General features: G+C 40.1%; 2 protein-coding genes across 5 annotated transcripts in view; both read right to left on the bottom strand.

The window, feature by feature from the left end:
* Positions 1-2,459, bottom strand: part of arhgap4b (Rho GTPase activating protein 4b) — a 63,288-nt gene extending 60,829 nt beyond the window's left edge. For both annotated transcript variants that reach the window (XM_044210323.1, XM_044210324.1), the window contains exon 1: positions 804-2,459. The gene's annotated coding sequence lies outside the window, so the exon portion shown is untranslated. The remainder of the gene's footprint in view (positions 1-803) is intronic.
* A 135-nt stretch (positions 2,460-2,594) lies between these two features.
* zgc:103759 (U8 snoRNA-decapping enzyme) lies at positions 2,595-15,941 on the bottom strand. 3 transcript variants are annotated; one of them, XM_044210350.1, is made up of 5 exons: positions 15,846-15,939; positions 15,573-15,704; positions 4,685-4,725; positions 3,191-3,431; positions 2,595-3,068 (listed from the first exon to the last, which is right to left on the bottom strand). In XM_044210350.1, the coding sequence occupies exons 1-5, from the start codon at positions 15,873-15,875 to the stop codon at positions 2,832-2,834; spliced, it is 681 nt and encodes a 226-aa protein (XP_044066285.1). In that variant the 5' UTR covers positions 15,876-15,939; the 3' UTR covers positions 2,595-2,831. The 3 variants fall into 3 exon arrangements, with proteins under 3 accessions (XP_044066285.1, XP_044066288.1, XP_044066286.1); XM_044210351.1 differs by having other exon boundaries at positions 2,829-3,068; positions 3,178-3,431; positions 15,846-15,941; XM_044210353.1 differs by lacking the exon at positions 15,573-15,704 and having other exon boundaries at positions 15,846-15,925.
* Positions 15,942-16,329: the final 388 nt, after the last annotated feature.

The following is a 16,329-nucleotide window of genomic DNA, read 5'->3' as shown; positions in this document are numbered from 1 at the left end:
GAAGGCAAGACTGGACTTGCTTTTCTGAGGGCAATTTTTGAAAGTACAGTATTTCACTTGTGAGCTGCATTGCTATGATTAAATGATAAATCAATGAGGACAGTCAACTTAATCACAACCATATCGTATGTTTTAAGAAACTGCACCTGATACTGAAACTGGGCCTCTTTCTCTAGTTAAGTAAATCTGATTTTTTTTTTTAAACCCAGCCTACAAGAGCTTTTAACGTTACAATTTCTTAGGCAAAGCTGCTGTGTTACATTACCATCACAATCTTGGTTGTTACAGTGTGAACCAACAGCACAAAGGAAAAAGGCTGTTTAAGCCATTTTGCTTAATATCTTCATTATATAATAACAATGTGAATTAGCTGTCAATAGTGTAACTGATAAGCAGAGGGGAAATTAAGGTTCCACGGCTCTAACAGCAGAGGAGTGCTGAGTTATATTTACAATGGCTGTAAATCACCCCATATGGTCAAGGCACTGTAGCAGTGCTCCACACAATGGCCACATAAACACCTCAGCATAAATACACAAGCATGTAAACACACACACAGAGCATCATCTGAAAATGGTGCACACATATTACATAATTGATACCCCTAACAGTCAGTAGCCTACATCCATTTTGTCTACTTATCCAAGTGAATAGTGTCCCTTAAAAACACTAAACTATAAACAAACACAGACATATTCACTTTAGTCATGCATGTACACAAGCATGCACACACATATTATATATGCATATATAAACACACAGGTTGTTATTGGATTCATGAGCAGCATGACAGCTGTACATACCTGACTTTGTGGTCCGTCTCTTGCCATCTGTTCTTCAGCTCTCCTCTCTTCTCATCCCTCGTTCTCTCTATCACACACACATAGAGCAGTGTGTCTGAATCTGACAGATTTCTTGCAGCTCAGTACCCTCCTTCCTCTCTCTCTCCCTCTCTCTCATTTCTGAGGCACACACTGCACACTCAAAAACAGCTCTCGCCCCCTCCCTCCTTTCTTTCTTCCCTCTCCTGCCAAATATGGCAAATAGCCTCCCCTCTCTCTCTCTCTATTTCTCTCACTCTTGCGCCAGAGCTGCCTCTCTCTTCACATTCCCTCCCTGCCTTGTGAAGCAGTGTGAAAGCCACAACCCAAGCCACGCCCCACGCTCTCTCCTCTCCAGTTGGCTATAAATACCGCTGCTGCTATGAATATACCGTGTTTCTCCCTCTGCATCCCCCCCCACCCATCCATCCCTCGCCTGCATTGCCCTCCCTACTTCGCTTCATCCTTTTCTCTAAATGTTTTTCTGATGACCTTGTATTAAGCGCCCTTACATCCCATCACCATCACATGACAGTATCCTCTCTTCACACACTCTCGTGCAAGATGCAACTGTTTCCACGCATACACACACATCTATGCTTCAAGAAGGCATGTCCTGCACACACACAAAAACACCCACAGACTTGCACAAACACATCCACAGACATTTCGTACTACCCGTCTCCTATGCTTCCGGTCTGTTGCGCCGGATGTGGTGCATTTTTCCTCTTGACAGCTGAGAAAAACACACTCTGAGAGACACATACGACAACAGACTTAACTCACTCCTTCACAAATTAATTATACTTGCAATTTGTATGCACTTATGATGGATGTAGCTTGCGTTGTAAAAATGCAATGAGTCTACAATAAATCTATTGTATTATAAAGCTGGATAAAAGATGAGTGAATGAGTGTTTCATCCTTTATCCCTTCACTCCATCTTTTATGTACATTCTGTGTCCGATTTATCCAACATTGAGGTTGATTTATCACACTGAATGCAGTGTAGTAAACCTGCTGCATGATTAATGAATCAAAGATGTTGTATTTCTGCACTATACAGTAATACATATAGTACATCCAACATGTCAGGTTGATTCACCTGCAAAGAAAGCAGTGGATAGATTCACATAGTACACTTACAGTATGTATCATGAACATTAGGCAGCATCATGTCTCTCCTCTTACTTACTGCCAGTATTATTGTCTGGGAATGAGATTACTAACATATAGTGCAGAAACTATGCGCACCGAAGATACACTTAAACACAATCAAATCTTCGCCTGTAGGCTATATAGTATGTTATTAATCCTTGGATTGCACCAGCACCGCCACGCAATAACTTCATAAATTAAACCAACAAAGTGTGAGCAGCACAAAGACAGGCAAAGAATTCTATCTGATTGAAAAGAGGGTATTTTTCCACTGACCCTGGCAGTTATAGAATACCAAAGGGTGCTTATACATTACCATATAAGGTAGCACAGCACTGTGTGACATCCTATATGTTTCTGTTTGTTGTCATGTGTTGCCTTTATTGTCTGTTATTTTGTATGCACTGTCACTAGCTTGCAAGATGATGATATGTGTCAAAATTCCCGATAAAATCATTAAAATGTCATCTTCATAACATGAAGATATAAAAAGTTTTGATAAAGGACTCATGATTACCATAACACTTGCTTTTACATGATAAAATTAGTTTTTAAATTTTTCTGTTTGAAATCAACAACAGGAGTAGAATGACAGAAAAAATTTGGAATATGATGGACAGTTTAAATTAGTTTATTTCCATTAATGGTAAAGCAGTTGATAATGTTTTCCCCAAACTGTTTGATGCACACAGTAGACAATTATGAGTCACCAGCTCAGAATCATTATGACAATGTGTGTGTGTGTGTTTAGGATTAAGTGTGAGAATGAACGACTGTGTTGAGTCTGCTGTTGGCCAAACTGTATCTATGTGCATGCTTGAGAGGATGTGCTGATGCACATGCAGGTGTGCTTCAAAACCGTTTCCTCTTCGCCTCTGTCAGCATGAGGGCCGCTTGCAGGTCCTCTGCAGTGTGTGTGTGTATCTTCAGAGAGTGTGTGAGGGCTTTGTGTAACTCCTCGGGGGCGACTAGGTTGAAGCGCAGCAGAGAGTCAACCAGCTGGGCGCGAGCATTGCAGATGAATGAGTGCGACAGGAAAGACGCAAGGCTTTTCGTGGTGTAGAGCGGGACTCTGACCATTCCTAGAACCTGGAGACAGAAAGAGAGAGAGCAAGAGAGAGAAGTCAGGTGATGAGGAACAGAGCATGAGATCAGGTAAATGGCTACAATCAGTCATTCTAGAAGGAAAAGGACATACACACACACGTTACCTCCTGTCCATGATCTGTTGCCGTGGATACAGCCGCTCTCTCCACCTCCCTAATCTGCTCCTCCTCCATCTTCTTCACATAGAAGTGAGTGATAAGATGGGAAGAGGAGGATGGGGAGGAAGAAGGGGCATGGCAGGAGTCCACATGATCTTCTACTGATATAGGAAGAGCCACACCCAGCTCCTCCAACAATTCCCTGCTAAGTCCCGCCTCCAGCGTCTCCTCCGATGGGTTAACAAGCCTGTTGTGGGAGGTGGGGTCAAAAGGTCAGGATCAGATATGAAAGTAGATAAACAATGTCAGCAGTATTGCTCTGCTGAGACTCCTCAGCAAAGACATAAATAAATCAAACTGATTGAAAAGCTCCTTGAATTTTAAAACCCAAAACTAGTTTGTCAAAAGAAAGTCACAAGTCATTGTGGTCATGGATCTTGAAAGTTAAAGACAAGTACAAATTGTCACATTCTGAGACAACTCACAAAACACAGAGCAGATCAAGTCTTCAATTTAAGACTACGTAATAGAAATGAAAACATTTCCAGAGTTAAGCCCATGTCATAAGACAAAATAACAGAAACACCTTACAACACAATAGCAGTAAAAACCAATGTATGGACCTCCTCTTATTGTCTATTGCTTGTTGCTGTCTATTTTTTCTGTCAGAATTTGTTAGTCTGAATTTTTAATTTTCAGATATTGATTCATTGCACAAAGGAAATGTAGGAGCTGCTCACAGCTGGAAAAAATGTAAACAAATTTTGAATGGTGGTTAAACAGCTTTGTAAATACCGCAGAAAACAAAAAATAACTATTAAATCATTAAAACATTTTGTTGTCTATTAGTGAAGTTTAATTGGAAGTGACATTCCAAAGTCACAGTATGATTAACATGCATTGGCACATGTATTGTATAATTTCCTGTTAATATAAAACAGTTAAGTATGCTGTTTTTGTGTATACTAACTGCAAACACATTATACTAATACAATTAGTATATGGAATATACTGTATACAATTAGTATGTAGTATGGAATTGGGACACTGCTGCTTCTGACCATTGTTCCATTTGCTAATGCAGTTTTCCTTTGGTTTTGCATATGCCATCATGATTTTTCAGACTTTCCTTCTTGCCACATTACATTATTTCACTGTGTTGGCGAATGATGCCCCAGAAACTCTGGCAGTGACTACTGTAAATCACAGATTCAAAGGCACAAGTGATTCATATTAAGTTGAATAGTAATTAAGCAGTATATGTCTGGCAATTATAGTTTTTTGAAATAGGTCTAGTTTTTTACGGCAAGATAAGGTACCTTACAGAAGAAACTGTCGTGCATATTTTCTCCTTGTGGTTTGAGTATTCCACTGACAATGTGTGAATATTTGTTCAGGGCTGTTAAGGTTTATATCTTTTGATGGGGCTCATCTGTGAAGAAAATGAGAGACCTGTGCACATAAAAGGATAAAACAAAAGCAGCACCAGGAAAGACTCACCCGCCAGGGAAACCCAGTAGACCATCAAAGCGCATCTGCATCTGTGGGAAGTGACAGAGGAAGTTATATACTCAAAAGCTGATGTATCCACACACACAAAGACAGAGCTGCTTAAACACAAACAGGAGTGTGTTTTATGCAAACAGGCAGAAACAATGAAAGCAAAAGAGTACATCACTTGTGCATACAAGGACTCAATCATTTCCATGACTCCTACCAGACACACACACTGTGATTCTGATTCCTTTATCTCAACGTTACTGGATCTTAATGATCCGGATGTTAATTGTATCCATCAGCTAAAACAAGACGCCCTTTGAAATCACATTATTATAGTGAAGATCAATTTATAATACACTAGGGATACACTACACTATAATACAATCATAAACAGAATCAATGAGAGTCAGTGTCATTGGGGGTTCCGGGCCTTGTTGATGAGGCCAGCTACAGATGGAAAGAAACAGTTTTTGTGGCGTGAGTTTTGGTCCTGGTGGACCACAGGCTCCTGCCGGAGGGGAGTGTCTAGAAACAGTTTGTGTAAGGATGGGAGGGGTCAGGGTCTTCCCTGCATGCCTCAGGGTCGTGGAGGCCACAAGGCACTCAAAAGACTTCATCCATTTGTTAAAAATTTGGAATTTCCCTTTCTTCGTGTCAATGTTTGTAGTCTCCCCAAAAATCATGATATCCTAAACCTATACTGGATAGGCTTTATAGCTCTTTTAATCTAATAGGAATTACTGAAATGTGGCTGTCTATGGATATGGCCATCTTATACAATGTCTCTTTATTCTCTCTTTTTTTTCATCCTTTGATTGAAGTCTCCACCAGAGTGACTGAAAAAAACAGCTACATTGATTGATAACTTTTTTACTAATGTTCTAATGAAATCTGAAGCGCTGATCATTGTCCGATTTTTTTAGTAGCATCAAAAAAATTATAAACATTTTAAAATGCAACTCCCAAATATAAAATAATTTAACAAAACAAATACTATAAATTTCCGTGGACAGATATCCTTTAAGCTGGTGATCCTCAAAAGGCATTCACCTCTTTTCCTGATATTATCTCCTGATGTTACAAAGAATATTTTTCCCCTCATACTTGTTTCCTCTAAATCTCACTGCAGATCAGCTAATCCCTGCATAACTTCAGATGACTTCTGTAAAAACTAAACATAGACTTTACAAAAAATACCTTCAGAGTCCTACTCCATTTAATTTTGCTCAATTTAAAAATTACAAAAAAATTAAATCATGTTATCGAAAGATCTAAGAAACGCTACTTTAATACCAAATTGTCAAAATATTAAAAAAATATGGCTTATCTTTGGCAAACCATTAACTTCATTATTAACAAAAAACCCACAAAACTACCATCAGAATTTAAGACAGTCATGGTCTCTTTTCAATTTTCTCTGGGTCCAGAAGGTCCTATACAATCTATAAGATTCATCTCCTGGTTTTGACAATATTTAATTCAATTCAGTTTTATTTATATAGCACCAATTCATAAAAGAAGACCGTACTCTTCATAATATTATTTACAGAGACCCAACAATTCCCACCATGAGCAAGCACTTAGCGACAGAGGCGAGGAAAAACTTCCTTTTAACAGGCAGAAACTTTGCACAAAACCTACAGGCTCTAGGTGGGCGGCCATCTGCCTTGACCAATTGGGTTGAGAGAGAGAGAGAGAGCGAGAGAGACAGAGCGAGAGAGACAGAGAGAGAGAGAGAGCGAGAGAGACAGAGCGAGAGAGACAGAGAGAGAGAGCGAGAGAGAGAGTGAGAGAGAGATGTGAGGGATAATAATAAGAAGACTAATAATAATATTTGTACTAGCGGTTGCCAAGCAAGAACATGAGGACAGTAAGTGGCCCACAATCATAGATCTAGAATGGCGAGGTAGAGGCGAAGAGAGGTGCATCATAGGAAGTCTTCCGGCAGTCTAGGCCTATAGCAGCATTACTAAGGGATGGTTCAGGGCTCACCTGAGCCAGCCCTAACTATAAGCTTTATCAAAGAGTAAAGTCTAAAGCCTACTCTTAAATGTGGAGATGGTGTCTGCCTCCCGAACCCAAACTCAGACCTGATTCCACAGGGGAGGAGCTTTATAGCTGAAGGCTCTGGCTCTCATTCTACTTTTGGAGACTCTAGGAACCACAAGTAAGGAGCACAGTGTTCTAGTTGGGTAATAAGGTATTATGAGCTCTTTAAGATACAATGGTGCCTGACCACTAAGAGCTTTGTAGGTGATGAGAAGGATTTTAAATTATTTTCTGGATTTTACAGGGAGCCAGTGCAGAGAAGCTAATATTGGAGAAATAAGATATCTTTTCCTAGTTCTTGTCAGTACATGTGCCGCAGCATTCTGGATCAACTGGAGAGTTTTAAGGGACTTATTCGGGCAGCCTGATAATAAGAAATTACAATAATCCAGCCTAGAAGTAACAAATGCATGGACTAGTTTTTCAGCATAATTTTGAGACAAGATGTGCCTGATTTTTGCAATGTTGGTGAAAAAGGTGAAATAGGTGAAAAAAGGAAGTCCTTGAAGTTGTTTTATGTGGGAGTTAAAGACATATCCTGATCAAAGATAACTCTGATTCCTTACGATGGCGCTGGAGGCCAGGGCAATGCCATCTAGAGTAACTATATCTTTAGATAATGAGTTTCAGAGGTATTTGGGGCCAAGTTCAGTTTTGTCTGAGTTTAAAATCAGAAAATTGCAGGTCAGCTAGGTTTGTATGTCCTTACGGCATGCGTGAAGTTTAGCTAACTGATTAGTTTCATCTGGCTTGATCAATAGATATAATTGGATATCTGCATACCAATGAAAGTTTATGGAGTGTTTCCTAATAATATTGCCTAAAGGAAGCATTTATAAGGTGAATAGAATTGGTCCAAGCACAAAACCTTGCAAACTCCGTGACTAACTTTGACATGCATGGAGGATCATTAACATGTACAAACTGAGATCCATCCAATAAATAGAACTTAAACCAGCTTAGTGTGGTTCCTTTAATGCCAATTAAATGTTCCAGTCTCTGTAGTAGGATGGTGCAGAATGCAGCACTAAGATCTAACAAGACAAGTACAGAGACAAGTCCATTGTCTGATGCAATTAAAATGAAAAAATGAACATTCTCAAATAAACTATTGTTATGTAGAAAGTCACACAAGTGATTGGCGAATGCTTTCGCCTGGATCAAGAATGGGCTTTTTAAGACGAGAATTGATTACAGCTACTTTAACATACTGTGGTACATAGCCTGTTAATAAAGACAGACTGATCATATCTAGTAAAGAAGTGCTAACTAAGGGTAAAACTTCTTTAAGCAGCCTAGTTGGAATGGGGTCTAAGAGACAGGTTGATGGCTTAGATGAAGAGATCGCTGTTAGTTGGTGAAGGTTGATGAAAAGCAGTCTAAATATATATGTATATGGGGTATGGGGATGTTCTTATTTTCCTCTATTAATGATGAGTAATTGGCTGCTCTAGCATTACGGAGGGACTTCCTATATGTTTTAAGATTATCTTGCCAGACTAAACGAGATTCTTCCGGATGAGTGACATCATTTCCCTTAACTTTTTCGCAATGTTTGATTTCATTTGCGAGTTTGGGGGTTATACCATAGAGCTAACCTTCTTTGTTTTATTATCTTCTTTTTTAGAGAGGTAATAGAGTTGAGTGTCGTTCGCAATGAGCCTGCAGCACTATCAACAAGATGATCAATTTGTCTCAATATAACAGTCCTCTGTTATATTGAGACATGGCACTGAATTAAATGCTGATGGAATCACTTCCTTAAATTTAGCTACAGCACTATCAGATAGACATCAAGTGTAAGATGTAGTCCAGTAATAGTTCAAAAGTTATTTAATAATGGTCCGATAAAAAAGTTTCTGTGAAAAGACTATTAAATGTTCAGTTTCAATGCCATATGCCAGAACAAGGTCAAAGGTGTGGTTAAAAGTGAGTGAGTTTATGAACACTCTGACAGCCAATCAAATCTAATAATGAGATAAACGCAGACTATCATTATTTACGTCCACATGAATATTAAAATCACCTAAAATAATTAACGCAGGCCAGTTCTTCGCACCTATGACAGAACCAATGGTGGCTTGTGATATCAATGGCAAGACTTACTTGTTACTGGCGGACACTGGAGCCACTTACTCCTGTATAAATCAGCCACAGTCCAACAAATGCTAGCCTTTTTAGGCCTGACAGGGTATAGCCGTAACCATGTTCCAGCGTATGTGGAGCTCACACAACCCCTGTGTGACATGGTGGCGGAGATGGGAAATCGCAACTTCACTGCCGCCCTATCTTTGACTCAACCTGCAGAAGAGGCCTTCACCCTCACGAAACAAGCACTGGCACAAGCTGCTGCTCTGACATCACCTGTCTACACAAAACCCTTCCATCTTGATGTTTCTGAAAAAGCTGGAGTAGTTAATGCTGTGCTTTTCCAGAAAAAGGAGGGAGAAAGAAGAGTGCTAATGTACCACAGCTCCAAATTGGATAATATGGAAACAGGGCAAACAGGATGTACAAGGTACTTGGCAGCATTGGCAAAAGCAATCACAAAAACAAGCCACATAGTAATGTGCCATGAATTGAAAGTGAACACTGATCATGGAGTAGTGGCATTTTTGGGATCAAGTGCATTCACCTTCTCCACAGCAAGAAAAACGAAAATTTCAGACATTCTGCTACAACCACATGTCACATACCACACTGAAGGTGTGAACATGGCAAGTGGACTGACCACCGACAATAGCCAAGCTAACTATGCGGAAAGAGCTGAGAAAGATGTAAGACTCAGAGCGGATCTGGAAACAGAACCTCTACAAAACCCAGAGGTGGTCCTGTTCACAGATGGATGCTGCTACAGAAGAGACAGCGGAAATGTGGCCTCCTATGCTGTAGTAAAACAGGATCCACACACAAAGAAGCATCACAATAGACCAAGGTCTCATACCACAACCAGCCTCAGCACAGCTGGCTGAAATAGTGGCCTTAACAAGAGCCCTGGAGTTGTCTGAAGGAAAAAGAGAGAACATTTACACATACTCAGCCTATGGACATGGAGCTGTACATGTGGATGCATCACAGTGGGTCAGAAGGAACTTCCTGACTACAGCCAACACTCCAGTAAAGCACCGAGCACAGCTAGAAACACTGGTAAGAGCAGTACTACTGCCGGCAGCTGTGGCCGTGATGAAATGCAAAGGACACCAGAACATAGCTGAAGGAAATGATGCTGCAGACTTAGCGGACAAGAAGGTGGGAGGATACACACCAACACAGATGTCTGTCACCACTGAACAACTACCAGAACTAACAGAGAAAGACGTCATTGACATGCAAGAACAAGCAGGAGTATACAAGCAGAGTGAATGGCATCGGAAAGGAGCAACAAAGAAGGAAGGCCTGTGGAGAGCTCATGATGGAAGAATAGGGGCTCCAGCCAAACTTTGTCAGCTACTACTCAAATAAGCTCATGAGAACAAGAAGAAAACAGAGAAGAACAATGAAGGATGCTGGTGACATGACAGCCATAGTGGAAAACTATGTGACAGACTGCTACACTTGCAATGGACACAACCCTAAGCAGGCATACAAGTGCCCAATGGGAAGGTTTCCAGTACCAGAAGCACCATTCCAAGACATCACGATCGACTTCACTGATATGGGTGTGGAAAACAGAACAAATGGCTACCGTTACTTGCTGGTGATGGTTGACAGATTCACCAAGTGGGTAGAGGCAATACCATGCAAGAAAAAGTCAGAAGATGTAGCAGTAAAATGAGCTAATAACGAGATATGGGGTCCCACATAGTGTACGCTCAGATACGACTCAGATTTCAGTAAGAAACAGCTGGGGGAGGTGGAAAAAGCACTGGGAATAACACATATATGTGGAGCAGTGTATCATCCTGCATCGCAAGGTTTGGTGGAAAGAGCCACCCAGACTCTGAAAAGAAAGATTGCTAAAATCTGTTTTGACACAAAGCTCAGTTGGGTGGATGCACTGCCTTTGGCACTTATATTCATGAGAACCTCCACAGGGGCCAAGACACACTTGACACCCCATTAGTTGCTGACAGGTAGGCCAATGCCAGGGCCACCCAGGGAGGGAGGTCATATGCCCCCTCTGGATGTCTGGCAGATTGACTGTGACGAATACATGACTGCACTGACTAACTTGTCCCGAGTTTTGTGTAAACAGGTACAGCTGGCCGAACCCGAAGCAACCATCACCGAGACTCCAGCAGTTCAGGTAGGGGATTGGGTACGAGTGAAAGTTCACAAGAGAAAGTGGACAGGACCTTATGAAGTGATTGAGTGTACCTCCCACACAGTCCAGGTAAAAGGAAAAGCTGGAGCAATTTGGCACCACCTGACACATTGTGTACCAGCCCCACCACCCTCACGAACATTAGCGGAGGTTAGAACTGAATTGGCTGAACACGAGTAAGGGCTCTTAAAGATAAAACTAAGAACTTGACCCAAAGAGTTGAGAAGCCCTAACTGTCATGGCCAACCCTAAGGGTTGACTGTGGCACCCTTTTTGCCAACCAGGCCTCTGTGGCCTAAGATGAACAATTGGGACCGACTTCTCTTATGGCCTGGCAGAATAGGATGGCTTTAGATATGCTGTTGGCAGAAAAGGGCGGAGTCAAAATGTTTGGGGACTTCTGCTGTACATTCATTCCCAATAATACTGCCCCTGATGGAAGCATCACCGAGGCTCTAGCTGGCCTTACTTCCCTGTCTGAAGAGTTGGCTGAAAATTCAGGCATCAACGATCCGTTTAGTAATTGGGAAAATCATTATTTTGGTAAATATAAGGCCCTCTTCATGTCACAAATTGTTTTCTTTGCTTGTTTCGCAGCCATTTTAGTGTGCTGTAGCTGCCTCTCCTGCTTACGTGCATTGATCAACCGTCTCATTACCACTGCCCTTACCAAAGAGAAAGACCCTCCGCCTTACCAAATGCCCCTGTTAGGTGAAGCTTTGGAGTCAGATGAGGAAGAAGAGTTCCAGGGGGTACAGGTAGACGAGGAAGGAGGTTGTAGTGTGTAGTTGCACCATTTTGATTGAGTTTATACCTTAAAAGGTGTAAAAGGAGGGATTTGTGAGAATTAATAATTTAAGTGAAGGTTGCTTGCCTATTATATTAATACCATGTTGAAACCTTTGTACACACATACACACACACAGGGCATGAGGCTTAACAATTCAAAGTGTTGTCCTGCAGACTTGCTGACTGCAGGGAAAAGTTGATTAGCTGTTGCAAACAGGCTTACATTTATACAAAGAAACAGGGATATCAGAAAGACCATCATGTACTGAGGACAGTATGTATTGTAATGACCATGAGAGGAAAAGTATCAGTTTTGGGGAACGAAGCAGAGACTTTAGCAACTTACAAACAGAGGAAGTGTAGGATTCCTCCACTAGGGCGCTGTCTCCACACGAAGGGTGGAATCGTGTGCCAAGAGGCTGGGACCAGCCTGTGCACCACCAAAGGGAGAGCTAAGTCTAAACCACAGCTCCTCCCCACCTCTGTAGAAACCATCAGATAGTTGTACATTCTCTTTTAAAACTCTGTGTAATGTTAACAATAGCATTCTTTTTTAGGATGATGGCTACAGATTAACAGCTTGCTGACTGTGGTTTTCTGAATAGAAAAGATCCTTGTACAAGATGCTTTTGATCCTCCAATGCTTTAATAAATGCCAGATTAAGGAATAGCTTCTCTCCAGACTTTTTTTTTGTAAATAAACGAACAAGCTGACATTAGCAAGAAAGTCGCTAAAAGAAGGAGAGAGCTATGAGTGCTTCAGCAGAACTAGTGTAAGTTTAAATGTACAGAGAATAATTAGCTGTTGTAATGAAGAATCTGACAAAATGAACTGTGATAGAGCAGCAAAAATATGCTACCCGTAACACACAAGCACTGGCAACCGGAAATGAGACAATAGGCTTACCTCAGCACATCAGCCTATCTGACGTAGTCTATTATTATACTAATGCCTTTAACTCATATTCTCAATATTTCCTTACAAAGAGGTGTCCCTGATGAATTGAAAATAGCAAAAATCATTCCGCTATACCCAGCTATTTTCAATCATTATTGACTGATTTCAATTCTACCTGCACTGGTGGAATGTAACTAATGTTAAGTACATTTACTCAAGTACTGTACTAAGTACAATTTTGACATGGTTGTACTTTACTTGAATACTTCCATTTAAAGGTAGAATATGCAGGATTTTCCTAAAAAAAAAAACAATGTAGAGACTCATACAAATATAATCCCTCTCAATCAACACTTAAGACCCACAAGTGTGTGGCAGTGTCTGTATATGCAGAGACGCTGCCCTCTGCCTGTATTTAGTTTGCTGTGTTTGGGACGTTTCTGGGCGTCAACCTTTGGTAAGTGGCGTGTAGCTCCAGCCAATGACAGCACACAGGCTGTGGGGTCAGGACCATGAAGCCGGGACTCGTAACATAGCGAACAGCTGGTTCTATCCCTGCAGCGTTGTGCGAAGGTGTGGGCGATTTTATGTGTACTTTAGAACGTAACCGCCGTGAAGCAATCAGAAAATAAGATTTTATTTCCCCGATTCACTGCTTTGTTGTCGCTAGCACCGCTTTCTCTTTTTCAGTCATACTCTGTCGCTCTCTCTCTCTGAGCTGAGGAGGAGGGGACAACCATGGGGACAACTTTGAATGTTGCCTTTAGACCTCAAGGAAAAATCCTACATATACTCTGCCTTTATTGCTACTTTGTACTTCTACTCCACTACATTTATTTGACACTTAGTTTTCCCATAAAAAAACATTACTACTTTAATACTTTAAGTACATTTTGCTGATAATGCTTCTGTACTTTTACTTAAGTAACATTTTGAATTCAGGACTTTTACTTGTAATTGGGTATTTTTACTATAGTATTTTACTATGGTATTTCTACTTTTATCTAAGTAAAATATTTGAATACTTCTTCCACCACTGTCTACCTGTAATGGAAAAAGTGTGAAAAACTTGTTTATCAAAGATTGTTGATCATCTGCTTAGGCATAATATTTTATATACACATCAATATGGGTTTAGAAAGAACCACTCTACTTCTATGGCTGTCTCATATCTTATCTATCTCTTATAAAGCTCACAATAGAAAGGAAAGCACTATTGGAATCTTCTTAGACTTATCTAAAGCTTTCGATTCTGTAAGTCGTCCCATTCTTCTTCATAAACTTTCCCATCTTGGAGTAAAAAATCTGTGTTGCTCTGATTTTCGAGTTACCTTAAAGACAGAAAACTGTTTGTTTCTTACAATGATATAAATTCTTCTTTTTGACTTGTGGTGTACCTCAAGGATCGGTCCTTGGGCCATTATTATTTTTAATTTATATCAATGTTTTACGTCATGTTTTTACCAAACTGAGGTATTATTTGCTGATGATACAACAAGTATCTAAAGTAATAAATAATTAAGATAAGTGATTGGTTTAACTGTAACAAATTATCTCTCAATATTAAGAAAACATGTTATGTTCTCTTTGGTATTCAGCACAGTTACAACTAAAATTGCAAGTGTTTGTATTATGGGAAAGGTCTGACCTATGATAAACACTGAGGTTGCCACTCTTCCATACTATTCTTTGGTTTATCCATATATACGTATATTACTGTAACTCTGTCTCAGCTAGTACTCCCACTAAACTTTCATCTTAAGAAATGACGATTAAGAATCATCAACTGTGTCAAAGTCATTCATCTCAGCCATTGTTTTTCCAGTCAGGCATCATCAGTGTTTATTAAGTCAACCAACTACAGATTGCTTTATTTGCATACAGTTCTTTGAACAGGACCCTTCCCTCATATTTTCATGAACAGTATTCTCACTATCATCAATTCCACAATTATTCTACTCGAAATAACTTATATACTCAGGCCTCGTATCTGTTGAACTGTCAATTAGTTTGGTTTAATTTACAGAGGTTAAGTGATATGGAATGCTCTGCCATCTCAAATGTATAAACTTAGCACCTGCACAATTTAAGAAAGCTGTTAAAGGTTTGTTTTTATCTCTGCAATGTTATCCTTATGGATTATCTTTGTAAACTGCCGACTAATAAGTAGTCATCTAAATTTGATTTAACTGCTTTGTGTACTTATGTATATATGGATGCCTGCTAGTGTGTGCAATCTTGTCTTTTGTCTATTTTTTCTTTTTCTATCTTTCTAATGGATTAAGGTATACACCGGAGAGTGTCCTGATCAAGCCCCTCTATGGGTTTTTTGCACCTCTCCATCACATTTTCTGTTGTTTATGTATATATTAATTTCTATTTTTTGCATGTGTAAACAAATAAAAATCAAATCAAATCATTTAAATGGAGCTCCAGTGAAAGTTAAGTCAGGAAGACTATACTTCTGCATACTTAGGTTGTAGTTAATTCTCATACCATCCTGCCATTCACTCCTCTTACGCATGCTCACTCATATTTCATCCATCAGCTGGTCTCATCTATCCAATAGCACAGCAACACACTTTCATTGTTAACCTATCATCTTACTACCATCACCCCCTGCACCACCCCATCACCAGTTGTTGCAGATCCATCAGCTTATCTTTCCATCAACATTTTTAGCCATCAGTCTCAGCAGTAGTCATCAGCCATCACCACCACCAGCGTCTGGACTCCATGGGGGGATTCATTCTGCCGCTGCTTAGGGCAGACACCTCCATTCCCTAAATCTCCCAGTGGAGTCTAACACTAGCTTTACTTCATTCACTAGTATCTCCTGATTGAAATACACGCATGTGCCCACACACACAAACAGTGCTCTTCCTCACCAGTATGATATGTCTGATGGGAATTCTCCCAAACAGCTGAGTTTTCGTGTCAGAGTAGAGCATCACGTGGCATGCATACCTGTAGCCTGAGCATGCCAGGGCCTCCGCCCTCGACAGCTGTCCACTCGTCATCTACAAGAATACACACAAACACAGTGCAAAATTATACAGTCACAGTTCAGGGCTTACTGATCACTCTGCATGGCTGCCCCCTTGTCATGTGCTGCCAACATGACATAATCTAGCTAGTCAATAGACTTGACTAAAACCTACTGATTGGCTTGAAGGTCTGTGGTCTTGCATGCAGAAAAGCTTATGGAAGGATATGCAGAACCAGGAAGCTTAAAAGAAGATCTTTCTGACTTGTATAAAATATCCTTTAGCTCCCTCTGCTGATGTGGAGTTTGCTGACAACTGTGGGAATCACTGCCCATGACTGAACTTTTCCTTGGCATGTATGAAGCCTATTGCATATGTCTTTTACAATAATTCCTGTATTTCATACTGCATAGAATTTCTTTGTGCATTTTCATATGCATATTTCATATGCATATTTTAACAAATTTTTATTTTATTTCATTTCTTATTCTAATCAAAGATGCTCTACTTTAACAATATTGTAATTGTACACCTCCTGAGACAGGATGTTTTCAATTTATAGATAGGGTACATTTAACCATTAATTACTCATAGGAAGTAACAACAAAACAGATATTGTTGAAATTAAAAACAAAACAAACAGGATTGAAATGTTGAA

The sequence above is a fragment of the Siniperca chuatsi genome, linkage group LG10 (assembly GCF_020085105.1).
Source record: "Siniperca chuatsi isolate FFG_IHB_CAS linkage group LG10, ASM2008510v1, whole genome shotgun sequence".
In the NCBI taxonomy this organism is placed as follows: Eukaryota; Metazoa; Chordata; class Actinopteri; order Centrarchiformes; family Sinipercidae; genus Siniperca; species Siniperca chuatsi.
Note: the sequence above shows the minus strand (reverse complement) of the source record. Positions and strands in the feature narration are given on the sequence as shown.

Coding starts and splice junctions, on each gene's coding strand:
- zgc:103759 (XM_044210350.1), bottom strand. CDS start 15,875: ATGCAAGACCACAGACCTTCAAGCCAATCA. Junction 4,726..15,572: donor CCATCAGACATATCATACTG/GTGAGGAAGAGC, acceptor CACTTCCCACAG/ATGCAGATGCGCTTTGATGG. Junction 3,432..4,684: donor CTACTGGGTTTCCCTGGCGG/GTGAGTCTTTCC, acceptor CTCCCACAACAG/GCTTGTTAACCCATCGGAGG.